At 49.7% G+C, this 27633-nt stretch overlaps 3 protein-coding genes across 6 annotated transcripts; 1 reads left to right on the forward strand and 2 right to left on the reverse strand.

Annotated features, from left to right (window-relative positions):
• Positions 1–5361: 5361 nt before the first annotated feature.
• LOC100285646 (syntaxin 132) lies at positions 5362–10343 on the reverse strand. Of its 2 annotated transcripts, none has more exons than XM_008653354.4 (12): positions 10026–10343; positions 8742–8846; positions 8525–8581; positions 8317–8365; positions 8118–8206; positions 7705–7778; positions 7567–7609; positions 6843–6929; positions 6628–6705; positions 6423–6503; positions 6007–6072; positions 5362–5882 (listed from the first exon to the last, which is right to left on the reverse strand). In XM_008653354.4, exons 1-12 carry the CDS (start codon positions 10236–10238, stop codon positions 5721–5723), a joined length of 1104 nt encoding a protein of 367 aa, XP_008651576.1. In that variant the 5' UTR covers positions 10239–10343; the 3' UTR covers positions 5362–5720.
• A 2131-nt stretch (positions 10344–12474) lies between these two features.
• LOC103631975 (nipped-B-like protein B) lies at positions 12475–14513 on the forward strand. The gene is made up of 2 exons (XM_008653830.3): positions 12475–12770; positions 13474–14513. Exon 2 carries the CDS (start codon positions 13508–13510, stop codon positions 14357–14359), a length of 852 nt encoding a protein of 283 aa, XP_008652052.1. The 5' UTR covers positions 12475–12770; positions 13474–13507; the 3' UTR covers positions 14360–14513.
• Positions 14514–15501: 988 nt separating this feature from the next.
• Positions 15502–27448, reverse strand: LOC103631977 (indole-3-acetaldehyde oxidase-like). 3 transcript variants are annotated; one of them, XR_004851349.1, is made up of 12 exons: positions 27104–27448; positions 25239–27017; positions 24445–24704; positions 24110–24316; positions 23463–23681; positions 22032–22997; positions 21851–21949; positions 21617–21759; positions 18361–18453; positions 18144–18242; positions 17330–17519; positions 16094–16348 (listed from the first exon to the last, which is right to left on the reverse strand). XR_004851349.1 is itself a non-coding variant. In XM_020540976.3 (10 exons), exons 1-10 carry the CDS (start codon positions 27291–27293, stop codon positions 16134–16136), a joined length of 4218 nt encoding a protein of 1405 aa, XP_020396565.1. In that variant the 5' UTR covers positions 27294–27438; the 3' UTR covers positions 15502–16133. The 3 variants fall into 3 exon arrangements, 1 of the variants encoding a protein (XP_020396565.1); XM_020540976.3 differs by lacking the exons at positions 21617–21759; positions 21851–21949 and having other exon boundaries at positions 15502–16348; positions 27104–27438; XR_004851348.1 differs by lacking the exons at positions 21617–21759; positions 21851–21949 and having other exon boundaries at positions 16089–16348; positions 18361–18516.
• Positions 27449–27633: the final 185 nt, after the last annotated feature.

Here is a 27633-nt window from a genome sequence, read left to right on the forward strand (position 1 = left end):
GGTCGGGCTCCGGCCCGAATATCCAGCGAGTGCTCGGCGACATCCCTCGGTATGCCGGGCATGTCCGAGGGACTCCACGCAAAGACGTCGGCGTTTGCGCGGAGAAAGTCGACGAGCACTGCTTCCTATTTGGGGTCGAGCCCGGAACCGATCCGGATCTGCTTGGTGGTGTCGCCACTGGGGTCGAGGGGGACGACCTTGACCGTCTCCGCTGGCTCGAAGTTGCCGGCATGGCGCTTCACGTCTGGCACCTCCTTGGAGAGGTTCTCCAGGTCGGCGATGAGGGCCTCGGACTCGGCGAGGGCCTCGGCGTACTCCACGCACTCCACGTCGCATTCGAACGCGTGTTTGTACGTGGGGCCGACGGTGATGACCCCGTTGGGGCCCGGCATCTTGAGCTTCAGGTAGGTGTAGTTGGGGACGGCCATGAACTTCGCGTAGCATGGCCTCCCTAGCACGGCGTGGTAGGTTCCTCGGAACCCGACCACTTCGAACGTCAGGGTCTCCCTTCGGAAGTTGGAGGATGTCCCGAAGCAGACTGGGAGGTCGAGTCGCCCGAGGGGCTGGACGCGCTTCCCAGGGATGATCCCGTGGAAGGGCGCAACGCCTGCTCGGACAGAGGACGGATCGACGCGCAGGAGCTTGAGGGTCTCGGCGTAGATGATGTTGAGGCAGCTGCCCCCGTCCATCAGGACCTTGGTGAGCCTGACATCGCCGACAACGGGGTCGACGACGAGCGGGTATTTCCCCGGGCTCGGCACATGGTCGGGGTGGTCGGCCCGGTCGAAAGTGATGGGCTTGTCGGACCAGTCTAGGTAGACTGGCGCCGCCACCTTCACCGAGCAGACCTCCCGGCGCTCTTGCTTGCGGTGCCGAGCCGAGGTATTCGCCGCATGCCCTCCACAGATCATGAAGCAGTCGCGGACCTCGGGGAACTCTCCTGCTGGGTGATCTTCGTTCTTGTCGTCGTCGCGGGCCCTGCCACCCTCGGCGGGTGGCCTGGCCCTGTGGAAATGACGCCGAAGCATAACGCACTCCTCGAGGGTGTGCTTGACGGGCCCCTGATGGTAGGGGCACGGCTCCTTGAGCATCTTGTCGAAGAGGTTTGCACCTCCGGGGGGCTTCCGAGGGTTCTTATACTCGGCGGCGGCGACAAGGTCCGCGTCAGCGGCGTCGCGTTTCGATTGCGACTTCTTCTTGCCTTTCTTCTTGGCGCCGCGCGGAGCAGACGCCTCGGGAGCTTCTTCCGATGGGCGGCCCTGGGGCTGCTTGTCCTTTCGGAAGATAGCCTCGACCGCCTCCTGGCCAGAGGCGAACTTGGTGGCGATGTCCATCAGCTCGCTCGCCCTGGTGGGGGTTTTGCGACCCAGCTTGCTCACCAGGTCGCGGCAAGTGGTGCCGGCGAGGAACGCGCCGATGACATCCGAGTCGGTGATGTTGGGCAGCTCGGTGCGCTGCTTCGAGAATCGCCGGATGTAGTCCCGGAGCGACTCCCCCGGCTGTTGCCGGTAGCTTCGAAGGTCCCAGGAATTCCCGGGGCGCACGTATGTGCCCTGGAAATTGCCAGCGAAGGCTTGGACCAAATCGTCCCAATTGGAGATCTGCCCCGGAGGCAGGTGCTCCAACCAGGCGCGAGCAGTGTCGGAGAGGAACAGGGGGAGGTTACGAATGATGAGGTTGTCGTCGTCCGTTCCACCCAGTTGGCAGGCAAGGCGGTAGTCCGCGAGCCACAGTTCCGGTCTCGTTTCCCCCGAGTACTTCGTGATAGTAGTCGGGGGTCGGAACCGGGTCGGGAATGGCGCCCGTCGGATGGCCCGACTGAAGGCCTGCGGACCGGGTGGCTCGGGCGAGGGACTCCGATCCTCCCCGCTGTCGTAGCGCCCCCCACGCCTGGGGTGGTAGCCTCGGCGCACTCTTTCGTCGAGGTGAGCCCGACGGTCGCGTCGATGGTGCTCGTTGCCGAGGTGGTCCGGGGCCGCAGGCGCGGTGTTGCGCGTGCGCCCGGTGTAGACCGAGGCTTCCCGCATGAATCGGGAAGTCGCGGCATGAGGTTCCGAGGGATATCCTTGCCTTCGGGATGCAGTGCTCTCAGCCCGCCGGGCCGCAGCGCCTTCCAGGAGATTCTTGAGTTCTCCCTGGATTCGCCGACCCTCGGTGGTTGACGGCTCCGGCATCGCACGGATGAGCATTGCTGCGGTTGCCAGGTTCTGACCAACCCCGCTGGATGCGGGCGGCGGCCTGATCCTGACATCGTTGGCGACGCGGTGCTGGAGACCTTGGGGCAGGTGACGTATTTCTCCGGCCAGGGGTTGGCCCACCCATGCCTGTCCGACGTCCCGACGGATCGGCTCAAGCGCTCCTGTTCCCTCGTTGAGCCTGGCCTGCGCCTCGCGGACTTGCTCGAGTTGTGGGTCGTAACCCCCCGCCGGAGCGGGGACCACAGCTAGCTCCCGTGGGATGTCGGCGCGAGGCACCGGCCTAGGGAGATCACCATCCTCCGGCATGCCAAGATGGTTGCCTTCGGTGGGATCCCCTAGCTCGATGTGGAAACATTCGCGGCTTGGGCCGCAGCTCTCGTCGCCAAGGCTGCGACTTCCATCGGAACAGTCGGATAGGCAGTAGTCACATGCGGTCATGAAGTCCCGCACGGCACTGGGGTTGCCAAGTCCGGAGAAATCCCAACCGATGCTGGGATCGTCATCTTCCTCGGACCCAGGGGGCCCGTAGGTCGAGACGTCCGTCAGTCGGTCCCAAGGCGACCGCATACGGAACCTCAGTGGGGTTGCACTCGCCTCAATGAGAGCGCCCGCCAAAACGAGGTCGTTTGGCGGGTTGAGGCCGAGTCGAAATGACGCAAGATGGGAGTTAGTCGGTACCTTTTGGTCGACGAGGAGCGACGTAGTCACATCGGGACTGGTTGCACCGTCATCTCTGGTTCGAGGGCGACGTCCTGCAGGCTTTCCGCGAGCGCGCCGGCGTCGTCTTCTTGCTCAGGGTCAGCGTGCCGCGGGGGGACGGCGCTTGCCTCCGTCTTGAACGCGAGGTCGACGCCCGGCGTGCCTTCCGTCGGGGCGTCGGGGGCATCGATTCGCTCGACGGGCGATGAAGCGCGGCCTCCCGCCTGGCCTTGACGGCCCCGCCTCCTCCTCCGTTGGCGGGGGAGAGAACGGAGCGAGCCCGAATGTTGCTCTTCCACCACGCGGGGAAGACGTCGTCGATTCCGCCGCCGGCGGGCGGGTTGTCGGCCGCCATTGTCGTAGTCGCGCGGCGGTGGAAGAAGTATCATGTCGTAGCTGCCGTCGAAGGACATGAACTCAAGAGTCCCGAAACGAAGCACCGTCCCGGGCCGGAGAGGTTGCTGGAGACTGCCCATCTGGAGCTTGACGGGGAGCTGTTCGTCAGCACGCAGCAGGCCCCTACCTGGCGCGCCAACTGTCGGCGTTTCGAGACAGGGGGGTCCCTAAGCCGACGAGTGAGTGTGCTGCGTGCCCCAGCCCAGATGGGTCGAGCGCGTGGGCGAGCGCGAAGGGGGGAGAGGCGAGGTGGCCGGAGTCGAGCGTGAGAGAGGTGGAAGTCCCGCGGCCTTCGTGTTCGTCCCGCGCCCAGGTCAGGTGCGCTTGCAGTAGGGGGGTTACAAGCGTCCACGCGGGTGAGGGAAGCGAGCGGCCCCAAGAGAGCGCCTGTCCCGTCCTCGGTCCCGCGCGGCCAACCTCCTCTGAGAAGGCCCTGGTCCTTCCTTTTATAGTCGTAAGGAGAGGATCCAGGTGTACAATGGGGGGTGTAGCAGAGTGCTACGTGTCTAGCGGAGGGAGAGCTAGCGCCCTAGGTACATGCCAATGTGGCAGCCGGAGAGATCTGGGCACCCTGCTGGCGTGATGTCGTGGCTGTCGGAGGTGCGGCGGAGCCTGGTGGAGGGACAGCTGTTGGAGCGGTCGAGTCCCTGCTGACGTCGTCCTGCTTCCGTAAGAGAGCTGGGGGCCGCCGTCGTCATAGAGCTTGTGGAGCGCCATCATTGCCCCTCCGGCGGAGCTGGCCGGATGAGACACCGGTCTTGTTCTCCGTGACCCGAGTCGATTCGGGGTAGGATGATGATGGCGCCTCCTGTTGACGTGGCGGTCTGTGCCCTAGGCAGGGCGACGTGGGGGTTCCTCCGAAGCCGAGGTTGAGTTTGCCTTTCGTTGCCGTGGCCGAGCCCGAGCCAAGGGGTCGGGCGAGGCGGAAGTCGTTCGGCCGAGGCCAGGGCGGAGTCCGAGCCCTGGGGTCGGGCGAAGCGGAGTTTCGTCGTCTTCCGGGTGTTAGCCCGAGTCCGAGCCCTGGGGTCGGGCGGAGCGGAGTTCGCCGTCTTCCGGGTCTTAGCCCGAGTCCGAGCCCTGGGGTCGGGCGGAGCGGAGTTCGCCGTCTTCCGGGTCTTAGCCCGAGTCCGAGCCCTGGGGTCGGGCGGAGCGGAGTTCGCCGTCTTCCGGGTCTTAGCCCGAGTCCGAGCCCTAGGGTCGGGCGGAGCGGAGTTCGCCGTCTTCCGGGTCTTAGCCCGAGTCCGAGCCCTGGGGTCGGGCGGAGCGGAGTTCGCCGCGGCGCCTTTGGCAAGGCCTGACTGCCTGTCAGACTCACCCTGTCGAGTGGCACTGCAGTCGGAGTGGCGCAGGCGGCGCTGTCCTTCTGTCAGACTGGCTAGTGGAGCGGTGGAGTGACGGCGGTCACTTCGGCTCTGCCGGGGGCGCGTGTCAGGATAGAGGTGTCAGGCCACCTTTGCGTTTAATGCCCCTGCAATTTGGTCAGTCGGTGTGGCGATTTAGTCAAGGTTGCTTCTGAGCGAAGCCAAGGCCTCGGGCGAGCCGGTGATGTGTCCGCCATAAAAAGGGGGCCTCGGGCGAGACGGAAGTCTCTCGAGGTCGGCTGCCTTTGGCCGAGGCTAGGCTCGGGTGAAGCGTGATCGAGTCACTCGTGTGGACTGATCCCTGACTTAATCGTACCCATCAGGCCTTTGCAGCTTTATGCTGATGGGGGTTACCAGCTAAGAATTAGGCGTCTTGAGGGTACCCCTAATTATGGTCCCCGACAATCTCTATGTCAAAACACTTTGTTTTGGCAAATCAAAATATTTTTCAAGACTAGTTTTGATAAAAAAAAGCATAAGCTCCCCCTTTTCCCCGTAATCAAATTTCTCCCACAAGAGAGCAGTTTTTGCAATAAGAGGGGTTTGATTAAAAACTAAGTATACCTTCACTTAAATATTTGAAAAAATTCACAAGTGATAGTTGATCCAGTTGCTTTGACCTTAAATTCTCCCCCTTTGGCATTAAGCACCAAAACATAAGAACTCCCAATATGGTACTAAATTCTTAGTACACCATAACATTAAAGTAGACTATTAGCATTGACTATTATTAAATATTAATTGAATCAAACCTACATTAATCCAACAGCCATTACCGGGCACCAGCACACTGTTTGTGGAAAGATTCAGAAGCACCATTCTTTTCATCAGCTGACCGACATATGAATATATGGTCACCACAATAACATTTCTGAGAGCTATGGTCAATGGACTGCACGAACTATCCCAAACAGAAAGAATGGAAATACCAAAGCTTCTCTGGTGCCGACCATAAGTACAACCATAAATCACAGAACCACCCACAACAACTGCACAGATATTACACAGACAGCCAAAAAAAAACGTATCTCCCACGCCCTCCTCCCTGTTTAGAGCCACCCTAGGCTCACTTCTTCCATGGCTGGATGACCGCGACGACAATGACCGCCACTATCACCAGCAGCAAGATGATGGCGTAGCACATCCACTTCCTCGAGTTCTTCTGCAGCTTCTTCGCGTTCTGGAGCGCGCTCACGCCTTGTTGTATGTGGTTGGTGGCATTCGAGACCTTGAAAAAGAGGATGGAAATCGACATGTGAGTGATCTCATCAAGCTCGCTATTAATTAATTTATTGAAACATGGTTCTTGTCCTACATACAACAGGCTCAATGCAGAAATAGAGAACTCTTACATGTGTCTCGATGTTGTTGATCATGTCTCCTTGAGCCTCGACAAGAACTGCCATGTCCATAAATATCTAAACACAAAAACAAAGCAACGGTATAAAGAGGCATAGTTGAGCCTCAAGTCCTCAACAAAGAAATGTCCCAGACAGGGTCAACTTACTGAAAGGTACATGTGGTTTTATGTGTATTCTATATTCTTTTAAGTGTTCTAAGTTAATCCCAGCAGCCAGCTCCAAGAGTTGACTGCCTACCCCATCCCAGACCACACGTAATCACATGAGCTAGGGACGCAATAACTACACCAGTTAGTGTTATTTTTAGAGTCTTTCTTTTGGAAACCAGACTGTATAGTTCGTTGAATGTCATAGCTTTTGTAACATAATGTATTATTACAAACAACTTATGCAAAAAAAAGCATCACCTGTTGCAACTCCAAAAGCTTCCTCTCTAGATCCCTTACAGCATCATGTCGCTCCTGTATTTCAGCAACTGTGTCCAGTATCTGTGAATGTCAAAAAAAGAACATATCTATAACAAATCAATGTTGTAAACAGACATAGCTAGACCTGTTACCTGAAACAAACATACCACATAACTAGTAATATGACCTATGGTAGACCACATACCTGGCCTCTTCCCTGATGTTGGATAGCATCTTTGAATATTTGCTCACTTTTTCCGGTCTCTATCAAGTCATCAATTGTCTGCAGGGTTAGAGGCAGCCACATGAGAAACTGTGAAGTCAACCATAATCAAAGTTCACTGTAAATCAACGGCACAATGACATGTGCAAACATAACCGCAGGTGAAAAGTATGGTAGTGCACAGGTGCAATACTCACCTCTTCATCAGGACGATTACCAGTTACAGTAAAAACCCTTCTTTCGACAACCTCTCGATACTCTTGCCTGATTGCTTCTCTCAAGGTCTGCACCAGATATTAACAGGGTAACTTACATGATACAAACAATATATTTTAATTTTCTCCATAATTTTGTCGGCAATCGGCAGATATTCACAATGATTTACAAACTTGAAGCCCTTCTAGAATCATACCATCATCTAACTAATACTGAAAACTGAACCTGTAGCTGACCATATTTTTTTTATTTTGTTTTAGTTGAGTAAAACATGCAACCATCAATGAAGATATCCCCCTGCTCACAACGAGTAAGGCATGCAGAATTCTTGTAATTGGATATCTCTTTAGGCATGGAAAAGTAGAACACTTCCTCTCTGCTACTTTAGAAACCATATTCAAATCTTCCTAGGAGCAATTAATTTTGTGCAAGGGCAGGGCATATACCCAGTGCCCGAGGCTCCCACATGGGCGGGGTTTAGGGAAGGGATAAACAAAGGCAAGCCTTTCCCCCACAAATGCGGAGAGACTGCTTCGAACCCGCGACCCGGTGACTCAATGAAACAGCTCTCAGCACTACACCAGGCCTGGTTTGGGAAAAAATAATTTTGTACAAGTTTGTGTTTTAAAATCATCCTATGTTAATAAGATCTTATAATATCACAAAACAGCATAAGCATGACATGCATGGAAAGGAACACAGTACCTGAAAATCATCCATCCGTTCCTTCAATTTCTTTTTCACTGCTCTGTAGTAATTGGAAAAACATATTGAGTAAGCAACAAATGCATGTAAGCAAGTAAGCAGCATAACTAAAGGCTCTGATATGAAATGCAAATTTACCCAGTAGTTTGCTCTCTTGATCGGTCCACGGCAGAACCCTTTCCACATCCAGGTTTTTGCCTATTCGATAGGTTCTGTTCCAAAATGTTAGCGAGCAATTCAAGGTTAATTGTTGACAGCAGCACACAAGTCAGTTGATTTAAACAATTATAAATACCTATTTCATAAGTTCTCGAGAAATGCTGTTTGGTTCCAGTGAATTTAGCATTGTTTCGGAACAAAAAATCTTACAAAATGACATATAACAAAGTAAGGTAATGAGGTTCTCAATTTCATCTAGCAATTATCAGTAGTACGATTGACCAAGTTATGACACATCTATACAATTTCTGCAATAAGCATGGACAAATTTGATTTATATAGATATTGCTAAGACAAATACTGATAACTATCAGGGTCAAGCAAGAGCATACATCTCTTTCCAGTTCATCAACTTTTGTCTTTGCCTGACGAGCAATTTTCCCCACTTCATCAATATCTTTCTCCATCCGCTGCTTAATTGCTGTGAAAAAAGAATTGTTGCTTCTAACCATAAGCATAGAGGCAATTTCTAAAAGAATGCATACATATTTCAGATAATGGTTAAGTCTGCTAGAATAAACAAACACTTACCTTTCATGGAACTTGCTTTTGTAACTGCTTTGGATTCCTCATTTGCAGTCTACAGACAAAAAAATAGGTTTCTGATATCAATGCACATGTCAAACGTAGATTCACAAGGAAAATGGTAATCAAAAAACAAAAAATCCATTGTGAATACTAAACTCCAGGGTCGTTAGCTTAAGAAAAAGACAAAGAATGAATGGCAGAATGAACATGCCTGGAGCTTATTCAATAGATTTGACAGCTTTGCAATTATACTCTCAATTGCATCGACCTGTTACATCACAAAGCTTTACGTCATTAATCAGAAGGGGAATGTTGGAGTCGGACTAACAATACTAATGTAATTCGATGCAAACAGGAGAGTACATGTAATAACGTAAATATGGTAAGATGAAGAGACGCAAGCAGCAGAGTAATTATGCAAACAGCACCTTCTTCAAGAAATCTTTCAAGTTGTCTGAAGCATCAGCCTGATGCATTCCCATTTCAATATCTGCGTCTCTTGAGGAGTCCCGCCGAGGGAGCTCAAAGGAATCCTGTGAAACAGTAGTGTTCACAATACGTACCGCAGTTCAATCACATAAGAATAGTAAATTATACTAACTCATTTCTCGAATATTTGTCGCCCGATAGTTATTTGGGGTTTTTTATGGTGGTGCCCTCGGTTTTGCTGTTGTACTCATTTTTATCCTTAGTTGTGTTTTTTTCTCAGTTTTGTCATTCCAGTGCTATAGAATAGAATGACAAAACTGAGAAAAAAAAACACAACTAAAAGTAAAAATGAGGACACCAGCAAAACCGAGGGCACCACCATAAAAACACCTTATTTTTAAACTAAAACGCCACAGATAAAAAAGAAAAAAGAACCGAGTGAGTAGTTTATAAATCCAAAACGGAAAGCCTCGCACTGCATGTGCCAACAAACAACAGGACTGCGCCCCGCCCCCGCGTGAGAAACATCACCATTCAAATCCCAGCAGGGCTGACACACCCTCTCCATTCCAAGAGTGCAATTGGACAGATGTTACGATGGGCCATGAAAATGTTCTAGCCAAAGCGGATGAGAAAAAAAAAAGAACAAGCTTTAAAACACATCAAGCTCCAGTGAATACAAACCCTCCTGAACCCGAGCACTCCAACGGCAGCACTAAATGCAATGCAACTACTGGTGATCATTGCCGCTGTTCAAATATTCAATCAAGGTAACTGCTACACGAGCAGCTAATGCGAATGATCATTGAGGTGGTTGAAGCAGGACAGTCCACTCCAAAGGCAAAGGCAAGAGAAGAGGCACGGAACAAAAGGCAGCCGGAAGCTGAGCAAGCGCATCTTGCTTCCACCGCACAACGCAGCTGCTCCCGAACTAAAGCCACGCAGATCTAGGCGAGGCGAGCACCAGGCAAGCGGGCACCCTACCGCACGTAGCCGAGAAAACAGGGGCGGGTTCCTTCGACCGCACGCCCCGCATTCCGACCCGCGCGGCTCAAGCGATCCCTTCGGCCGCCGACCACTCCACCGCCGCTGCCTCCGGTCCCGCGAGCCAACCTATGGCTCCGCCGGCGGTCGCCGTGGGGGAGGAGCGGGCGGCGCCGAAAGGCCGTCTCCAGATCTCCAGCTCGCGCGGCGGATCCCGGCGAGCGGCGGAGTCCGCCCGGGGAGGGGGGGGGGGGGGACAGGGCGGAGGGAAGAGGAGACCGGGGTGGGGGGTCGCTTACCGTGAGGAGGTTGTTCATGGCGGCGAGGAGGGAGGGAGAGAGAGGGAGGGACAGGCGGGCGGGCGGCGAGGAGAGCGGAGGCCGCGGGACAGACGGAGGCGGGACCGGGGAAGGTGTGGCCGTTGCGCCGCAGAGGATGCTTTGAGCTGGGGGGAAGAGGTTGGGTGGGCAGAGGGTTAACGCTGCGGGTGCTGAGGCTGGCAGGTGGGCCATTCGAGGATCTCTTTCGGCAGGTAGGCGGCTGGCTGGCAAGTGCCATGGAAAGTTTTTTAAAAATTGCTTTCCATTTCCAGGGGTGTTTGCCTCGTCTTGTTCACCTCTGCCCTCTGCGCTGGAAGTGGAACACCGCGTCAGGTTGGCTTGCCACTGCCAGAGAGGTGCCTCAAACGGAGACAAAACAGCGGCGACGTCGGGCCCACCAGCACCGGACTCCGCGGGTGGCGCGCGGGGTCCACCCGCCGGTCGTCTCGCAGGTAGACCGGTGCGAACGAACTAACAGGAGGGCGAGGCTGGACCGCTGGAGCTGGAGTATGGAGGGGGCCCGGGTTTGGTCGAGAACGGAAAAACCGGCGAGAAAACCGAATTTCATCGTACCCTCAACGCTTTGTTGAAGATTTAAATTTAAACCACATGATTTCGCGTTTATCAGGCGATGTGCCAACCCTCAGCAACGACAAAACGTCTTTTGCCACCCAAAACCCATTTTAAAAGTTTCTATGCACATATTTTCAAATTTGGAAAAAAAATCGGCGAGAAACGGTGTTTTTTCATTGAAATTCTCAGTTATTTTGCTAGAAAATGATGGTTGGTAGTTTCTAATAAACCTAAAAGTTTAATATAAGAGTACTCAGAAAAATATTTAATCTTTCACAACATTTTTCTTGAATTCTATAAATATTTTATTTTAAAAAAAATTAAGCATAATCTTAGAAAACCGACCGAAAAATCCAGTTGTAATCCCTAGGACATCCTAGACTCTAGGATTTTAAATAGAAAGATGATTTTAGCCCATCACATCTCATCCGGTATCATTGCTACCAAATAAGTTCCAGGGGTTGGTGTGCATGGCCCACCGGGGCCAAGCCGTCCGAACTATAGGACAACGCAAACATGTCTTCCTCACTGTAAAAAAATACTTCATCTGATTTTTAGTATAGATTTAACATTCTCAGGGGCGGAGCCACAGGAAGAGCAAAGTGGGCCATGGCTCCCTATTTTTTAAAACCATATATATCTTATATATATTCTGTTAATTACAGATAACATTAAAGCGTGGATGAGCCAAAACAAACCTCCGTGGGCCTCCTCCGGTCCATTGCGAGCTATGGTTGTTTTGTTGGCTCCTCCATTTGCTACAAACCCACAACCATGGTTGTTAGCTTACACCACCTAGTCAACGGTTTCAAGGATCTACCGTTGTCGTGTCTCCCCACATTTAAATGATAAAAACTAAAATTATATATAAATAGAGGCTTGAATCATAGTTGTTGGCTCCACAACCACAGTCACATCTAAATAACCAACATAACACATGTGTTTTTATGTGAAGTACTTTATAACTATAAATGGAAAACGTAACAACATATGGATACTTTGCTAGTTATTATGCAAATATACGATGCAACCCATCTGATAATATTCGTTTATGGTCGTAAATATTAATACCTTTTTGTTTACACTTTGATTAAACTTTGCATTTCGTAAACTCTTCGAAGAGCGACCCAATCATAGCGGTGGACCGGTGGTCCATATTAGCGCACTGGCGGATTAGTTGTGTGTCTTTAAAATGGAGGCAGCCAGTGGATGAGATGGTCTAACTTGTGTGTCTTTAAAATGTGTAGCCGTTTCGGGATTCACCCTAGTTGCATCCCCTTCATTTCACTAGTTTGATTCCTTCTGTTGTGCAAGCAAAATCAAAACCCTTAAACTTGTCGAAAGTACACCACGACCTTAGCGGCTCCTTGGTGACTCCTAGCCGTCTAAGAACCAAGGTACCATTTGGTTCATAAAATGTAACGTAAATGGTAATGGTAATAATTCACACTTAAATACCGGCGGTAACAAATTTGAATAAGGTGGTATCCATTTATAGTGTGGTATCGATTACGGTTTGACTTAAACAAACACGATTTAACGTTATCTGTTCATATGTGAATCAAACGGCACCCAAGATCCAACGATACAGACACGAACAACGAGAATGAAGAATGCCTCAATTGCTCAAGTGTTGGATTTGCTCTAAAATTGAATTTGCTCTTTTCAAATGTGTCTTTCGAAACGAGGATTTAGATATTGAGTTTAAGAAAACTCTCAAAGATAAATTGCGCCGAAAGAAAGAGAAGAAGAAGATCCCGTCGCCACGAAGCCCACTGTGCAGATCGCCTCATCGTCGTCATGAGCCCACCCACCCACCCACCGCCATAAAAAGCCATTGCGGCTCACGGCCCACGAGACTCCGAGATGCCCGGGCGACACCGCGGATCGCTCGCCAGTCGCCACGCGGCTCCACCGTCGCCAAACGTCCCCGACCGACGGACGCGGCGACGCACGTTCTCACACACCTTCCGCCGCGGGCCTTCTTCTCCTTTCCGCTCGCCTCTTCTCCACCTGTCTGTCCGCTCTACTGTATAGAGGAAGGCCGAAGGCCGTTTCCATTTCTCGAAGCCGCGGCAGCACGCGTCCTGCTTGCCTCCCGGTCCCGGATCTTGCCCACCCCGCAACGCGCCGCCACCTCCGCCAAGCAAGGTGAGAGTCCAGGAAACGCTCCTCCTCTGTTCATCCCACTCCTGCAGTCCTGTTACGTTAGAATAAATTAGGAAGGGTTTCAACTTGTTAGGGATTTAAACGACTGAGGGCCTGTTCGATTCCATCGGAACGGTGACCTGGAACGATTCCTAGCTCTAGCTAGATTGCTTGTATAATTTATATAAGCTAGAACGATTTCTGGATGGAATCCTGGAACAAGGGCTCAAGTTCGTCCCATCCACGTGGATTGAGATTAAAACTAGGGACTAACAAGCCATATGGGTCGGCCGTGTTGGTGTCACTGACTGACACCGCTCAGTTCGTGCTTGACGTTATGTTCCACTAGATTTAGCCTAGATTGTACCTTCCGAGTGGATTCTTCGTATACTCACTTTGTTCAGCCTCTTAATCCAGAATCCATTTGCATCGTATTATGAACAAAACTACCGTGTCCCAACTCTGTGATTTATGAGCAGGTCCAATGCTCGTCTTGGCCACGCCTTCGATGTGCATAGCATTACCTGCGTGAACATCGCGAAATGGTTGGTGGTACTGGTACAACAGGGACCTGTAGGAGGCACAGGTCACTGTGCCGAGCAGATTCTCTTGTTGAAAAAAATAAGCAAAATCAACTGTCTTGTAGGAATATGCTCCATCCATCCATAGCCTAGCAAATCAGTTCGATATTGACTGAAACTTGTAGCTGCATCCTGCAGGGCAGCTTGATCATATTCAAGATGGGGAAGGACAAAGAAGCTGCCAATCTGAAGGAGGGGGAGACAGAGATCAAGGCCAAGTTTGTTGAGAAGGAAGAGGCCAAAGACTCGGGTGGTGGCGCAGGGTCTGTGGGAGGAAAGAGTAAAGAGGGGAAGAAAGACAGAGAGAGAAAGGAGGAGGAGAAGTCGGTGGAGCATGAATATGGCGAAGGCGATGAGAAGGCGATCAAGAAGAAGGATAAAAAGGAGAAAGACAAGAAAAAGAAGGAAGATGATGGAGATTCAGGGAAGGCAGAGAAAGATAAGAAGGATAAGAAGGCTAAAGAGAAGGACGGATCAGAGTTGAAGGGTTCAAGTGGTGAGAAACAAGAGAAAATCAAAGATAAGAAAGAGACAGGAGATGGCAAAGATGTGGGGGAGGAAGATAAACGCAAGAAGATAGGAAACAAGGACAAAGATAAGAAGGATAAAAAGGCCAAAGAAAAGGATGGATCGGAACCAAAGGGTGACAAGGATGAAGATGGTAAGAAGAAAGAGGCCGATGGCGATGAAGACGAAGAAGGTAAGAAGGAGGACAAGGAAAAGAAAGAGAAGAAGAGGAAACACAAGGGTGCAAAGGAGAAGACGATTGATCCGGTGAAGCTGAAGGCAAAACTGGAGAAGATTGATGCCAAATTGCATGACCTACAGGCCAAGAGAGAAGACATCCTGAGGCAGCTGAAAGAGCTGGAAGAAGGCGGCAAGGGAAACGCGAATGAAGAGGAGCCTGCACATGTGCAGGAGGACAAAGGGAAGGATGTTGTGCCTGCACAGATACTGGAACAGGTTGGAGAGAGCAAGGTCGAGGAACAGAATCCTGTTGCCACAGCCTGATCTTGTGGAGATCCTGTAGCGGTTCATGTAACAATAACTCTGATCTGGTTTTGCACACATGCATTACACAGTGTAAAGGAATACAGCCATATAGGGCGTGTTTGAATGCCTGGATGGGCTGAGACACGTGCATCTTCAATTGTTTGTTTGCATAGACCGCATGGGAGCTTGGAGCTTGTGCGCTGCAGCCAGGCCATGGGGAAACGAAATCTAGGCTCTTGCTCGACCTCCAGCCTCCGGTGCATGTGGGGTGGGGGTGGATTGGTGGTTGGGGAAGGCCGGGAGGGTTGTCTCTTGTCTGCCGTGTAAATGCATGTACTCTGTTTTTTTATTAGTCGCGTTTTAGTTAAAAATAAACTAACTTTTTTTATTAGTCGCGTTTTAGTTAAAAATAAACTAACGACAAATATTCGAGAGCGGAGTTAGTATAATTCAAAGAGATCAATTTCCCAGCAGTACAAGAGACAATTAAAATACTATAAATATAAATATAGTTAAAAGACAATATATATATATATATGAAAAGGAGATCAATTTTCTTAGTAGTACAAGAGACAATTAAAATACTATAAATATAAATATAGTTAAAAGACAATATATATATGAAAAGTTACGTAGAAACAACTCTTAAGTAAAAGCCTATCCCCAAATACCTAAAGGTCTAGACCTATGGTGTGTTTGGCTTTGGCTTTTGCCCTCTAAAAGCCAAAATCCAAATTAAATGGCTGAATCTAGGAATCAACTTTTTTAAAAACTGACTTTCTCGCAGTGCAAAAATGAAAACACCACTGGACTTGTTTTTAGTGACTTTTGGATAGAACTGTGAAAACATATATCGAAGAACTTTTAACGATTTTTAGTGGTTTCGACCAAACAATTTTTAGTTTTTTAATAGCTCACAGCCCACAACAGCTTTTCCCACAACTCGCAGATTACAACAATTTTTTTCACACCAAACCTGTTTGAGAATATTCCGGCTCTACTCAACCCTACCAGGCCGTAGGACAGCTTAGTTCAGGCAAAGAAACAGGCTCATACATCTTGAGCTGAGTTGTAAAATGGTACACATGAGCTACCAGGAGTGCGTCCTTCTCCTGATACATACAAAATGTTGCTGCTGCTGTCATTTGAAGCACATTCAGTGGCCAAAGAATATAGAAAATAATCTCAGTTCCATCGCTGCAAGTACGTTCTTATGATCTGCTCTGATATCCGTGTCACTCTGTCTGAACTCTGAACTACAATAGCATGTACACACCAATCTCACCAATGGAGATGAGAAGAGGGGGGTATGCCCAAAGTTTTTACACACAGAGGAAGTCTGTCTTGTTCGAAACCCAAAATGTTCTCGCTGACAAGACGTAGGTGCAAAAGACTTGGTGATATCATCTAACAGCTATGATTCTCTCTTCTCTGATGACTTCGGCACAATCGCGCATTGTGCTATCGTTATGCTATCTACGTCTGGTATTGTACGGCTAAGGGCCCGTTCGTTTGTCCAGGATTAGACCAGAATTCATTCCAACTTATCAAAACTTACATAAATTAGAGAAACAATCCGGCCAGGAACCGTTCCAGGTCCGTGAAAAACGAACAGGCCCTAAGGCCTTGTTCGTTTGTGCCGGATTGGTGGGTCGGAACGATTCCTAACCGGATTGTTTCTCTAATTTATATAAACTTTGATTAGCTGGAACGATTCCGGGTGCGATCCGACAGAAACGAACAAGGCCTAAGGGAGTAAGGGTAACAAGTGCTGACGGTGAGAGTAGGCTTTTCATTCGGAGCTCAGCAGGCTCTCCAAGTACCTCTCTACGTTGTCCAGGCCGCACAGCTCCTTCACCACGGGCATGATGGCAGGAACTTCCAGATCAAAATGGGATGGTGAAGGTTTGGATCCAGAGCAGTGCTGTTCGTTCCTTGCAGCTCTAATTGCCTCTCTTGTTGCGCAGTGCACTGAAGCTGCAAGAAGCAACGGTGGCTCCCCAGATGCTGCAAGAAAGGGAGGACTAAGTCAGTAGAACAGAAAATAAGCAAGTGAAACCAAGTGAAGTATGAGCAATTTATGCACACACGCAATCACCCCAGCTGCTACAGCGTGTGCGTGGTGCAGTGTTCCAGGGTCCAGGGAAGTGGTATGAGCGACAAGTGCACAGATGTTTTTTAGGGAAAAAGGCTGTAGGGGAAAACCCTACAGCACTCTTTTATTAAAAAAGGTTACAAAGGGAGACAAAAAAAAAGGAGAGAGAGACGCTATCGGGCATTTAGCCAATGCAACACTTCTAGACTTAAGATAGTAATTAAGGTCCTGTTTCAATCTCACAGGATAATTTTTAGCTTCCTGCTAAACTTTAGCCATATAAATTGAAATGCTAAAGTTTAGCTCATTAGGGTGTTTGGACTACTCTAATAAAGTTTAGCACATTAGAATAAAAAGACACCTATGCCCCTAATGCGGAGAGAGGGAATGAGGTTGGAGTGTATGAGTGAAAAATGGGGTTCTCTGGCACACGTTTAGCTACTTTTAGCACCCCTTGAGCAGCTTATGAGATAATATGTGCTAAATTTTATCACACCACCATTAGCTCTCCTGTTTAGATCACTAAATGGCTAAAAATAGCTAAAAAAAGTTGCTAAAGTTTATCTAGTGGGATTGAAACAGGGCCTAAATAATCTCAGCGTTTGCAGCTTCAACATATCGCTGAAGCAGTAATGCCAAGTGCAGTGTTTGCATGACTTCATGCATGCTGCAGCTCTGAATTTTCTTGTGAATACTTTTGGAACAGTAAATAATGCAATTTATGCAGATGCAGACGTCTAGTTTCACTGGGCACCATATGCTCACTGATAAACTTATCAATTTCTTTTCAACTCGGATAGCATGTTACAACTGCTGCATCCAATGTACAGAACAGAACTAGTTGATCTAGGGCATGCATACAGATGTGTGGCCCGTAAGGAAAAACTTCGCACCTTTTGAAGAGAGCACGCGTTTCTTGTGGAATCCACTGTTAAGTAACTTCACATTGAACTGCTTTGGGATGGTGTCCACAGTTGGGATCTTGTATGTCCAAGTCCCGTCAGAGATAAGCAATCCATCTGAGTTGGTGACATATTCCTCACTCATGAAATAGCCGATTCCTTGAACAAACGCCCCTTCAACCTGGAAAATGAAAAGCACCGAACGAAGTTAGCAAAAAAATGGAATTACTACAACCTTTAGATGATATCACAAGATACTTAGTTTGTCACAGCATATTAGCTTTCCAAGTTTACTACAAAAATACTAATTTATTATTACCAGCTACCTGCTAGACACTATGATACTTCAAAAACATCAACAAAAGAAACAGAGAAAAGGAAAGAAATCTGCAGGTTTTCCAATGTAAAAAAATACCAATACAAATATCAAGGTTATTAAAACGATAAAACGTTGAAACACTCATGGGTGAAGTTTTGACTTCAAAACGTTTAAACGAAGTTTAAACGTAATTTTAAACAACATAGGAAAAATACCAGTATATCATAATTTCAGACAATAACATGAAGTTAAATACCAAAACAAAGAGGTTAGTGGCTTATCAAAACTTCACCCATGAGCAGCCGGATTGGACACAAAAGTAACTAACAGACTGGACCCAAAAGTAGCTAATGGTCTAAAGCGCATGAAGCATTGCGTTTTACAGTTTAGAACGCCAAAGCGCGGTTTCAACCTATAATTAGTGTCTTGACGTTTAAACGTAGTTTTAATAACACTGACAAATACAACCAATCAGATAAAACCCACCTGTCCCAAGTCCACAGCAGGGTTTAAGCTCTGGCCACAGTCATATATAAGATCACTTCGAACAATTGTGGAGGCTCCAGTGAGAAGATCAATCTCTACCTGCAACATTGAACACTATCTTAGCATAGAGATTTATACATTTTGGTCATTTACTGTTATCATTCTGCTGTCTAGAGCAGTTTATCTTAAACCAAACTTAAGGTGTAAAACAAGGTACCTCACTAGCAGCAGCCCCATAGTTTAGGTAAGAGCCAGAAGGACCAGGAATGTAGTATTCTCGTGCTGACAAGTCTACACCAATCATTATGGCCTGCATGTTGATGATAGCAACATTTCATACCAAGTAATTTAATTTATGGATGTGCAATAGCACCTGTAATGTTAAAAAACTGGCAATGCATGAGCATGTTTGTTTTTCATATGACAAAGCAGAGAGAATTGCATTCAGTTACATTGAGTGAAAGGAGGAGGGTAGTGTTAAGTCTCACGGTAGACTCGGTCAGAGGACCGAGTCTGACTACACTTCGCGCCTTGATCGGGGGCACAACAACGTTTTGGTTGCAGCCCCTCATCACACCGTGTATAATAGAAGGGGACGAGACCAGCACACAAAACAACGTTCACCGGTACCTCCTCGTCCCTACACATATACCCGATCTCGGTGAGGGGAAGTGTCATTGCCACCACTTCATTGACTCGACGCTGACCGTTGGAGTCATCCCCACCTGTAGAATTACGGTGCGTTTGGTTGCGGGATACCTAGGACAGGGACGTTCCCTGGCGTCCCCTCTCGTCCCTCTAATTTCGAGGGACAATTGGGGACAATACTGAGACAGTCTTGTCCTAACCCCTGACCCTGAACCAAACAACCTTATCTGAGGATCATCCTATTTCATCATGTCTCATCATTGCAACCAAACGCACTCACGCATGAGGATGACCCATAGAGCAATCCATCTGAGTAGGCGGAGCCACCACTTCATTGACTCGACACCGACCGTTGGAGCCACCACAATGACTCCAGATCTCTTGCTCACCGATGCGGATGAAGGAAGGGAGAGGTGCGGCTCGGGAGGGGATGAGAGTGGAGCGTTATGGCACGAGGACGATGTGAATGAGCTAGGGTTTCAGGGGACAATGAAAATTCCGCATTCTATACCTGACACTGAGTGATTTTGATTGTCTGATCTGAATTAACAATGGAGATCATGTGGGCCTCTTTCGGGAGAATGTGAGGTTGATCTAGGAAGTAAGAAACTACTCCTTCCATCCCATAAAATAAGGCGTGCATGTTTTCAGAAAAGTCAACGTTTTAAAACTTTGACCAACAATTCAGCAAAAAAAACATATATTTTAGTGTATGCATGTTATATACTTGAGTTTGTATAAAAATTAATTTAATATGATGCCCATTTTGTATTTATTGATGTCATATTTTAAAAGAAATTAATGGTCAAAGTTTCACCGTAAAGACTTTGCCAAAAAAATATACGCCTTATTTTATGGGATGGAGAGAGTAAGTTCTGTTGGAAGATTAAGTGTTGTATTGATAATAGATGGGGTTACAATATATAGAGACAGGAAACCCTAACCCTAATGGGCTGGCAGCCCAACAGTGGTGCCGGCCCACACACACTCACACACACATAGTCTAACATCCCCCCGCAGTCGCAACGGGGGCACCACACACGATGAGACTGGAGTAGAGGCCGAAGGTAGGAGCCGACGGGTTGAAATCCCCCCGCAGTCGCAGCGTCGTGATGGTGCGAATGTTGCGGCTGGAGTAGAGACCGTTGTGTGCTCCAAAAAGACGATAACCCCTAGATGCCGAGGTAGCCGAAGTCGAGATGGTCGCGGTCGGAAGACGCGCAGCAAAAGTTTGATCTTCGGGAGGGGTCGACGTTCGAGCGTCAACGATCGGCAGGGCGACACAGCAAAAGGGCACCGGCAGGCCGACCTTCCTGCTTCTTCGATCATCCAGGCGTCTCGGAGCCCCGCCAGGGAGGCCGACAGCAGCGCACGCGGCTGCGCTGGTCAAGGTGTCCGCGCCCGCGGCAGAAAAGAAGGGGAGTGTCGGATCCGGCCGGGAAGGCCACGACAGCGACGGATCCGGACGGGGAGACGCGATCCAGCCAAAGGGACGGCGGATCGAGCCGAGAAGGACGCAACAACGTGGATCCGGCCGGGAAGGCCGCGGCAGCGACGGATCCGACGAAGGCGAGGAAGGGGAGGGCGACGGGGCGGTTCCAGCCAGGCAGGGGCCTGCGCCGGACCTGGCAGAGGATGGGTGATGCTGGCGATAAGAGAAGCGTGAGGAGGCACTGCTCGGTGACGGCGCAGTCAGAGGACGCGGCGGCGGCGCGGATCCGGGCGACGCTGTAGAGCCTCAGGAGAGGGGGTGGCCAACGGGGAGGCGCCGCCGCTGGACATGAGCCGGGGCTGTGGCGACGGCTAGCCCGCGCGTGGTTGGCTGCAGCAGGGCATCCGTGGCTGCACGCCCGCGCTTGCACAGGTCGGCGGGGGCAGGGAAAGCGCTGCTGGGGAGGCGTCCGTGCCTAGGCGTAGCCGACGGTGCAGTTGGAGGCGTCCTGACAGCACGTGTGCGTGCAGCAGCGAGAGAGACTGCAAGGAAAGTTGCTGGCGGCGTCTGCGGGGCGGCATGGTCCGGCCCTCGACGGCCTCTGCGCGGGCCACGGCCAGGGCGTGAGGCGGCGCGGAGGCCTGGCGGCGCGGCCGGGCAGGGAAGGTCGTGGGCGAGGCCGGCCCGCGGCGGCGCGGTCTCGGCAGGGAGCGGCGCGGGCGCCGCCGGTGGAGGCCCGGGCGCGCGCGGCTGGGGGCGGCGCGGACGCGGCCGGGCAGGGGAGGCCGGCGAGGAAGAAGGAGGCCGCCGGCTGGGAAGTGGCCGGCGCAGTACATGGCGAGGAACGCAGGCGGGGCGCCGGTTGGTGCGGGCGATCTCGAAGATGGCCTGCTCGTGCGGGGAGCGGAAGTTGGAGCTGGCGAGCGACGCTGCTGCCACGGCGAGCAGCATGGCGGCGCGGGGCTGCTTGATCCCCTAGATCTGGAAGGAAGCAGCAGCCAGCAGGCAGTGGAGTGGGGGGCCTCGGCGGTTGGCAGGTGGGAGGCCGCCCCCGGGAGGGAAGGCTGAGCCTCCCGGGGGCAGCGGCGCAGGAGGCGGCTTGCAACGGGGATGAAGCAGCCGGCGGCTGCTGTGGGAGAGAAGGAGGCCGGCGGCTGCTGTGGTGCTGGAAAACCTAAACCTAGTCCGATACCATGTTGGAAGATTAAGTGTTGTATTGATAATAGATGGGGTTACAATATATAGAGACAGGAAACCCTAACCCTAATGGGCTGGCAGCCCAACAGTGGTGCCGGCCCACACACACTCACACACACATAGTCTAACAAGTTCTAAACATAAGCGAGTAAGTATGAGAACAGGGGGAGAATGTTAGGTTTATCTCATGTCGAACTTGGTCAGAGGACTGAGCCCGACTCCACCTCACGCCCTGATCGAGGGGGAAACAACCTTCTGGTTGCGACCCTTTCACATTGCGTACAATAGAAGGGGAAAAGGCTGGCATGCGAACCAACATTCGCTGATACCTCCTCGTCCCTACACACACATATGACATATCCGGTTAGTGAGAGTGAGTGTTGCTGCCACTGCTTCATCGACTCGACACCAACGGCTGGAGTCTCCTCACCTATGGGGTCCTCCAATCCCAATGGTATAGCCCTAGTTTTTCCCGCTCTTGTGGCTAGCGTTACAAGCTAAAGATCCTATAGAGTCAACACGTAATTCCCTACAATTCAATCAGGAGGACACCCTCGTATCACACCAGTCATTTCAAAAGATAGTTTGTAAGAAAGAAATTGACTAATAACCTTGGAAATAAGTTCATCCCATGAAACATTGTCTTGCTTTTCTTGAGATTGCTCCTTGACTGGCTTCAGCCTGTTGACCAAGACATTGCATGCGAGACGAACTGCTTCACAACTAGATTCTGATGTGGTACTCCCAGTGGTCCACCCTCCCTGTACGTTACTTAATGTATCCGCTTGAATAACTCTTATTCTCTCCAACAGCTCTTGACTTCGATTAGGACAGAGTTGTCCAAGACCAAAAGCTGTCATCTGCTTCACTTTTGTCCAAAGCCCCTGGCCTAACTCAATGCCTCCAACTTCAACAGCAACAGATCCATCATTAAGAATAGACACTTTTCCAGGTGTCGGTCGAGATAATACTTTGTGTACTATTGGCACAAAAGAGAGGCCCCTCTTTTTCCATTTGTTGTTTTTGTTGAAAGACTGGATTATTTCAAGCCGATGCTGATAGTTTTCTGATGCAGTCACTTGATCACATATAGAGTGAAGTGTATAACCCATGGCATCTTCAGTGCACTCACTGTGAAACAAAGCAAGGCTCTCAACCGTGTGAAGATTTTTACGTCTAACCAAATTAGCATCAGCGGAGAGCGTGGAAGCAACATGCTCAATTATAGCTTCGGCAACATAAGAACCTTGTACTTCTCCAGGCCCCCGCATCGCAGACTTTGTAGCAAGGTTTGTTCTGCAGACCTTTGCTTCATAAGAAAAGGCACCCCAATTATATTTCTTCAGTGCCTCAATGAAATTATGAGGGATTATGAGGCTAATATCTTTTGTCATTCCTGCATTTATGAACAAACCTATATGCAAAGCAGTGATTTTCCCATCTGGTTTGAATCCCACTGAATAGCATATTTTCATGGGATGCCGACCTCCAGTCACTATCATGTCAGTCTTGCGGTCAAGATACATACGGACAGGACGGTGCAACTTAAATGCTGCAAGTGCACAAGCAGTTGCCACCTATAAGTAAAACAGGATGAGTGTTCCTTTAAGAAAATCGGTAGGTTATAGTGTATGGCAGGCTCATTCAGATTTACTAGTACAGTGTCATGGATGTGCTAAAAAAGAAGAGCTGGAGATCTGGTTTTATATTTGACCACATAACGTGACTGATCATGATGTGCGCTTAGGACATGCAGACATGTGCAGAGCTGCAAATAGTTAACTGTGTTAATGTTACTCATGTGTTTCAGATTCTGGTAGTCAAGTAAACCTCTATGACAAAAGGGCATGTAACAAGTCACTTTTTGCCATGTTTGCTGATTATTTAATATGCTATAAATAAACATAAAACAATACTTGTTTATGCACCATTTATGCTCCATAATAATGCAGAACATTGACTGGTGAAAATGAATTTTGTTTCCAGCTCTTTAAGAGTGGACGGAAATGGAATGCTATAAGTGATTATGGCCTGACACTTACAGGTAATGATCTAACAGCCTTTCCTCCAAATCCACCACCAACTCTTCTGGTAATAACACGAACGTTGTGACAAGGTAAACCAAGGCACTTTGCAATGACATTCTGTGCTGTCTCAGGGCATTGGCTTGAGCTATACACTACCATGCAGTTATCCTCATCGGGTATTGCCAGAGCAGCTTGTGTTTCCATGTAAAAGTAGTACTGAGAATTGAGTTTAACCTGCAATAAGTGTTCGTCAGGTGCAGAACATATAGCAATATAAAGGATTGATAAAAAAAGATGCCCACTAAACTTTATTCCCTTGGTAGGATCTGCCAGAGCCTCATAAGGACCAGTTACATACAAGGATAGCTAAGGTAAGGCAGCACTAAATCAAAAGCAAAGGAATAGGACAGGCACAAGTATTCCACAAAACCGATTTAGCTGAATCACTTTTAGCAACAAAGGTGGGCCAACACAGAAGTAACATATTATATAGCAAACCTGTAAGATACTAAGGTCTCATGTCACAAGGGCCCAATACTTAGTGAAGAACCCATGTAAGATATTATTTTGACTAACAATTATGAATGCTAGAGCTCAGGCACATACTCTGCCTGCTTTACATCAAAATAATTTAGCCAGAGACCAAACTGCACAGAGTGTACCTCAGAATAGATTTTCTGATCTGCTTCTGCCATTCCTTTTGAGAAATCACCAATTTTCAGGGGAAGAAGAAACGGCGGGGTTTCGAAATAACTGCACCTTTTAACAGCCTCCTCTATGGATAAAATTGGAGCATCTAAGTTCTCAGTACTGTAGTTAACAACAGCTTTTTTTGCAGCTATATTGGCAAATCTTTGTGTTTCTGCAATCTGTGCCAAAAAGATTCAGTAACAACAGAACTGAACCATAACACACATGGTCATAGACATAATTTTCATTACTAAAGGAAAGAAGTCTAGAGAATTTCTTCAAATCGAAATATAACTACAAACCATACCACAACACCAAGAGGTTCCCCTGCACACTGAGTAACTGGATCACCAAACAGAGGTTCAGGTCCAAATATAGTGTTGGCCCCAACATTGCTGCCACATTCTGGAATATCCTTAACAGTAACTACTCCCAGCGTTTTAAGCTGCTTGAGTGAAAGGTCGAGTTCTATGCTCTTCACATGGGCTAAAGGTTTTGTGCTATATATAAATGCTCCATAAACACAATCCTTGGGAGCGGGGATGTCATCCACAAATACAGCCTCACCTATGTGTGTGGTTTTGTATCAGCACCGAAGTTTACATAAGTCACGTTGATGATAATACTTAAAGAACAGACTGAAATACTAATAACTATTATTAGTTACAATCAAAAAGGGGAGATAGGAAGACATACCAAGCAAATAAATAGCATGAGCAAGGTTGCAAGCAAATATAACATGCTACATAAATGTAACCATTTGCATTAAAAATAAACAAATGTAACCATAAATAAATACCAGTTATATTCCACAGAAGTATTTCCTTCAGTGTAAGTGGTGCTATGGGAGAGTGTGGCCAACTTATAAATTTTGGTTATCAATGTTTCCATGAATTTTGGATTCGACATATGGAAATGGTATGTGCAGATTTATATTGAGAAATACTTCAATGATACGATAAATGTTACCAGATGTCTTCATATTATAATAGACAAATTAGTTATGAAGTATCATTTGCATGACCACTTGTTTAGTACATGTTCTGTCACTTATTCTTGTCTGTAGGGAGTGATTATAAAATACAAGTGCAAAGTGCATACCAGAGGCTTGGAGTTCTGCTCCAACCTTCTTGGTTGGTATGCCAACGGGGAAATAGTCTTTATTGATTTCAATAATCTGATTTGAATATTCAAGAATGCGTTCATTGGTACATGAACCGGAGTTCACATCAATGACCTTTTTAAGTGAAACATCAACATGTGCATCGGGTCCACAATTTGGATTTCCATTGGTGCCAAAAGTTGCATAGCCATTAAGATGAACTTCCTTTACAGTCTTCAAAGTTCCTTCAGTTACTGGGTAAAGAAAAGTAAACAGAAAGGCAACTGCCAAGCTTGACCTATAAGCAGCATGCCTTGTGCCTTCTTTAGGAACAATTGTTTCCTTGAGACGTCTACATGCTTCAAGTAGCACCGATGTAGTAATAGGTTTACCCACTAACAGTTTCTCAACATTCCTAGCCCTGATGGCATGTTGGCTCCCATATGCACCAAAAGCCAGACATATCTCTCTCAATATTAATCTGCTTGAAGTTCCATCTGAAGAGACCTGAGCCAAGAAAGCAGAATTAAGATATGCAACTGCATTGCCAAGAGGGCGTGGAGCAGCTCGGTACGTCTCAAACAGCACAGAAGTTCCTGTCTTACTTTCTGTCCCAGCCATGGTTTTATCACCAGAAAATAGGCCACCAATAGGAGTCCAACGAGGAATGCAAATGCTTAATAGCAGTGTCTTGTGATCGCAAGGTGGCATCTGAAGGAAGTCCTCCATCATGACAGTCAACCTTTTTGATGATGCCTGGATGCATATCGATGACCCAGCAGCAAGAAGGATCGTTGCGATGTCAGAGGCAAACTGGTCCCTCTGTGCCATCACCAAATTTCCACCCAAACTTGCAGTGTTCCGGACAAATGGAGACGCCACCTTTTCCATATGATCAGCAATCTTACAGAAGATTACATCATTGCAGCCACCAGCTTCTACTCTTAAAATCTCAATTGCCTGAGAAATCGTTACTGCAGCTCCAATTTGAACACCATTGGCTTCCTTACTAACCGAATTCAGCTCCGGGATGCATCTGAGGTCGATGTACCTATCATACACCTCTGTTTCTCTGTAAACGCCTGAAGCTGTGTTCCCCACAACCACCTTTGTTTTACTTTGGTCAAACAACTCAGAATCTACCAGCTTATAGTACTCCTCCACGCTCCGAGGCCGGTGCCAAGTGGTGGCACTTCCCAGCAATGCCGGCGGTGTGTACTGGTCAACCCCAGAAGAAGCTCTGATCTCAGCCTTGAGGAACTCCGGGAACACACCGATGCTCCCCTCGTCGTACCGCGGCAGCTTGGAAGCATGGGCGTCCCCCTTCCTCCAGAAGGAGTTGAGGCCCAGGTCCTCCAAATCCACGTCAGCCGCGAAGCTCTTGCAGGCGTCGGCGATCGGGCGGTACCCCGTGCAACGGCAGAGATTTCCCGCCACGGCCCACTCCGCCTCAGCCGCCGTGAGCCTCGCGAACCCCTCGGGTGGGGCGGGCCTCCTCCCCGCCTTGGCCTTGGCCTCGGCCTCGGCCCCCGCGAGCGCGGCGGCGAGGGACATGCACACCCCGGGCGTGCAGAAGCCGCACTGCGAGGCGTGGAACCCCGCGAGCCGCTCGTGCACGGCGTGGAGGCGGCCGCCGCCCCCGAGCCCCTCGGTGGTGGTCACGGCGCGGTGATGAAGGCCGTGCACCAGCGTGAGGCAGGAGCTCGCCGCCGCGTGCGACACCGCGCCCGAAGCCGCGTCGTAGGCGGAGAGGAGCACCACGCACGCGCCGCATCCGCCTGCAGAAATGGGCCGTGAAGCTCAAAAGCCGCGGAACGAAACGGAAGAGCGCGGGGAGAGGGAGGAGGAGGGCGGGGTGACGTGCCTTCGCCGCAGCCGAGCTTGGGCCCGGTGAAGCGGGTGCGGGTGCGGAGGAACTCGAGGAGCGTGGTGCCGGGGTTCACGTCCCCCTCGCGGAGCTCAACCCGCTCCCCGTTTACAGCCAAGACCGCCGCCGCTGACGCTGAGGGAGAAGCGGTCGCGGTCGCGGTCGACGGCGAGGGCGAAGCAGCCATCGCGGCGCGATGTGGGGGCGTGTGCGTGTCGGAAGTCGGAACCCGATTCCCATCTGGGCGGCGCCCGCAGCTTGCTTATCTACTGGGAGTACTCTACTAGACTACTAGCACCGCCACTCTCGCAGCTTCGCAAATCGCAAGCAGGGTCGCTGTCGCCGAGAAATTCCAAAACGGAGAGAGAACGGGCATCACGGGAGGGCGGCGTGCCGGCGTGTCGCGCGCTCGCCGAGCGCCACGAGGGTGACGCGGCGTGAGGCGACGGCTCGCCGCTGCCGCTGACATGCGGGGCCCGCGGGTGCATGGGCGGGTGTTAATGGGGTTTGGTTTGTTTACGCGAGTC

The sequence above is a fragment of the Zea mays genome, chromosome 7 (assembly GCF_902167145.1).
Source record: "Zea mays cultivar B73 chromosome 7, Zm-B73-REFERENCE-NAM-5.0, whole genome shotgun sequence".
NCBI lineage: Eukaryota > Viridiplantae > Streptophyta > Magnoliopsida > Poales > Poaceae > Zea > Zea mays.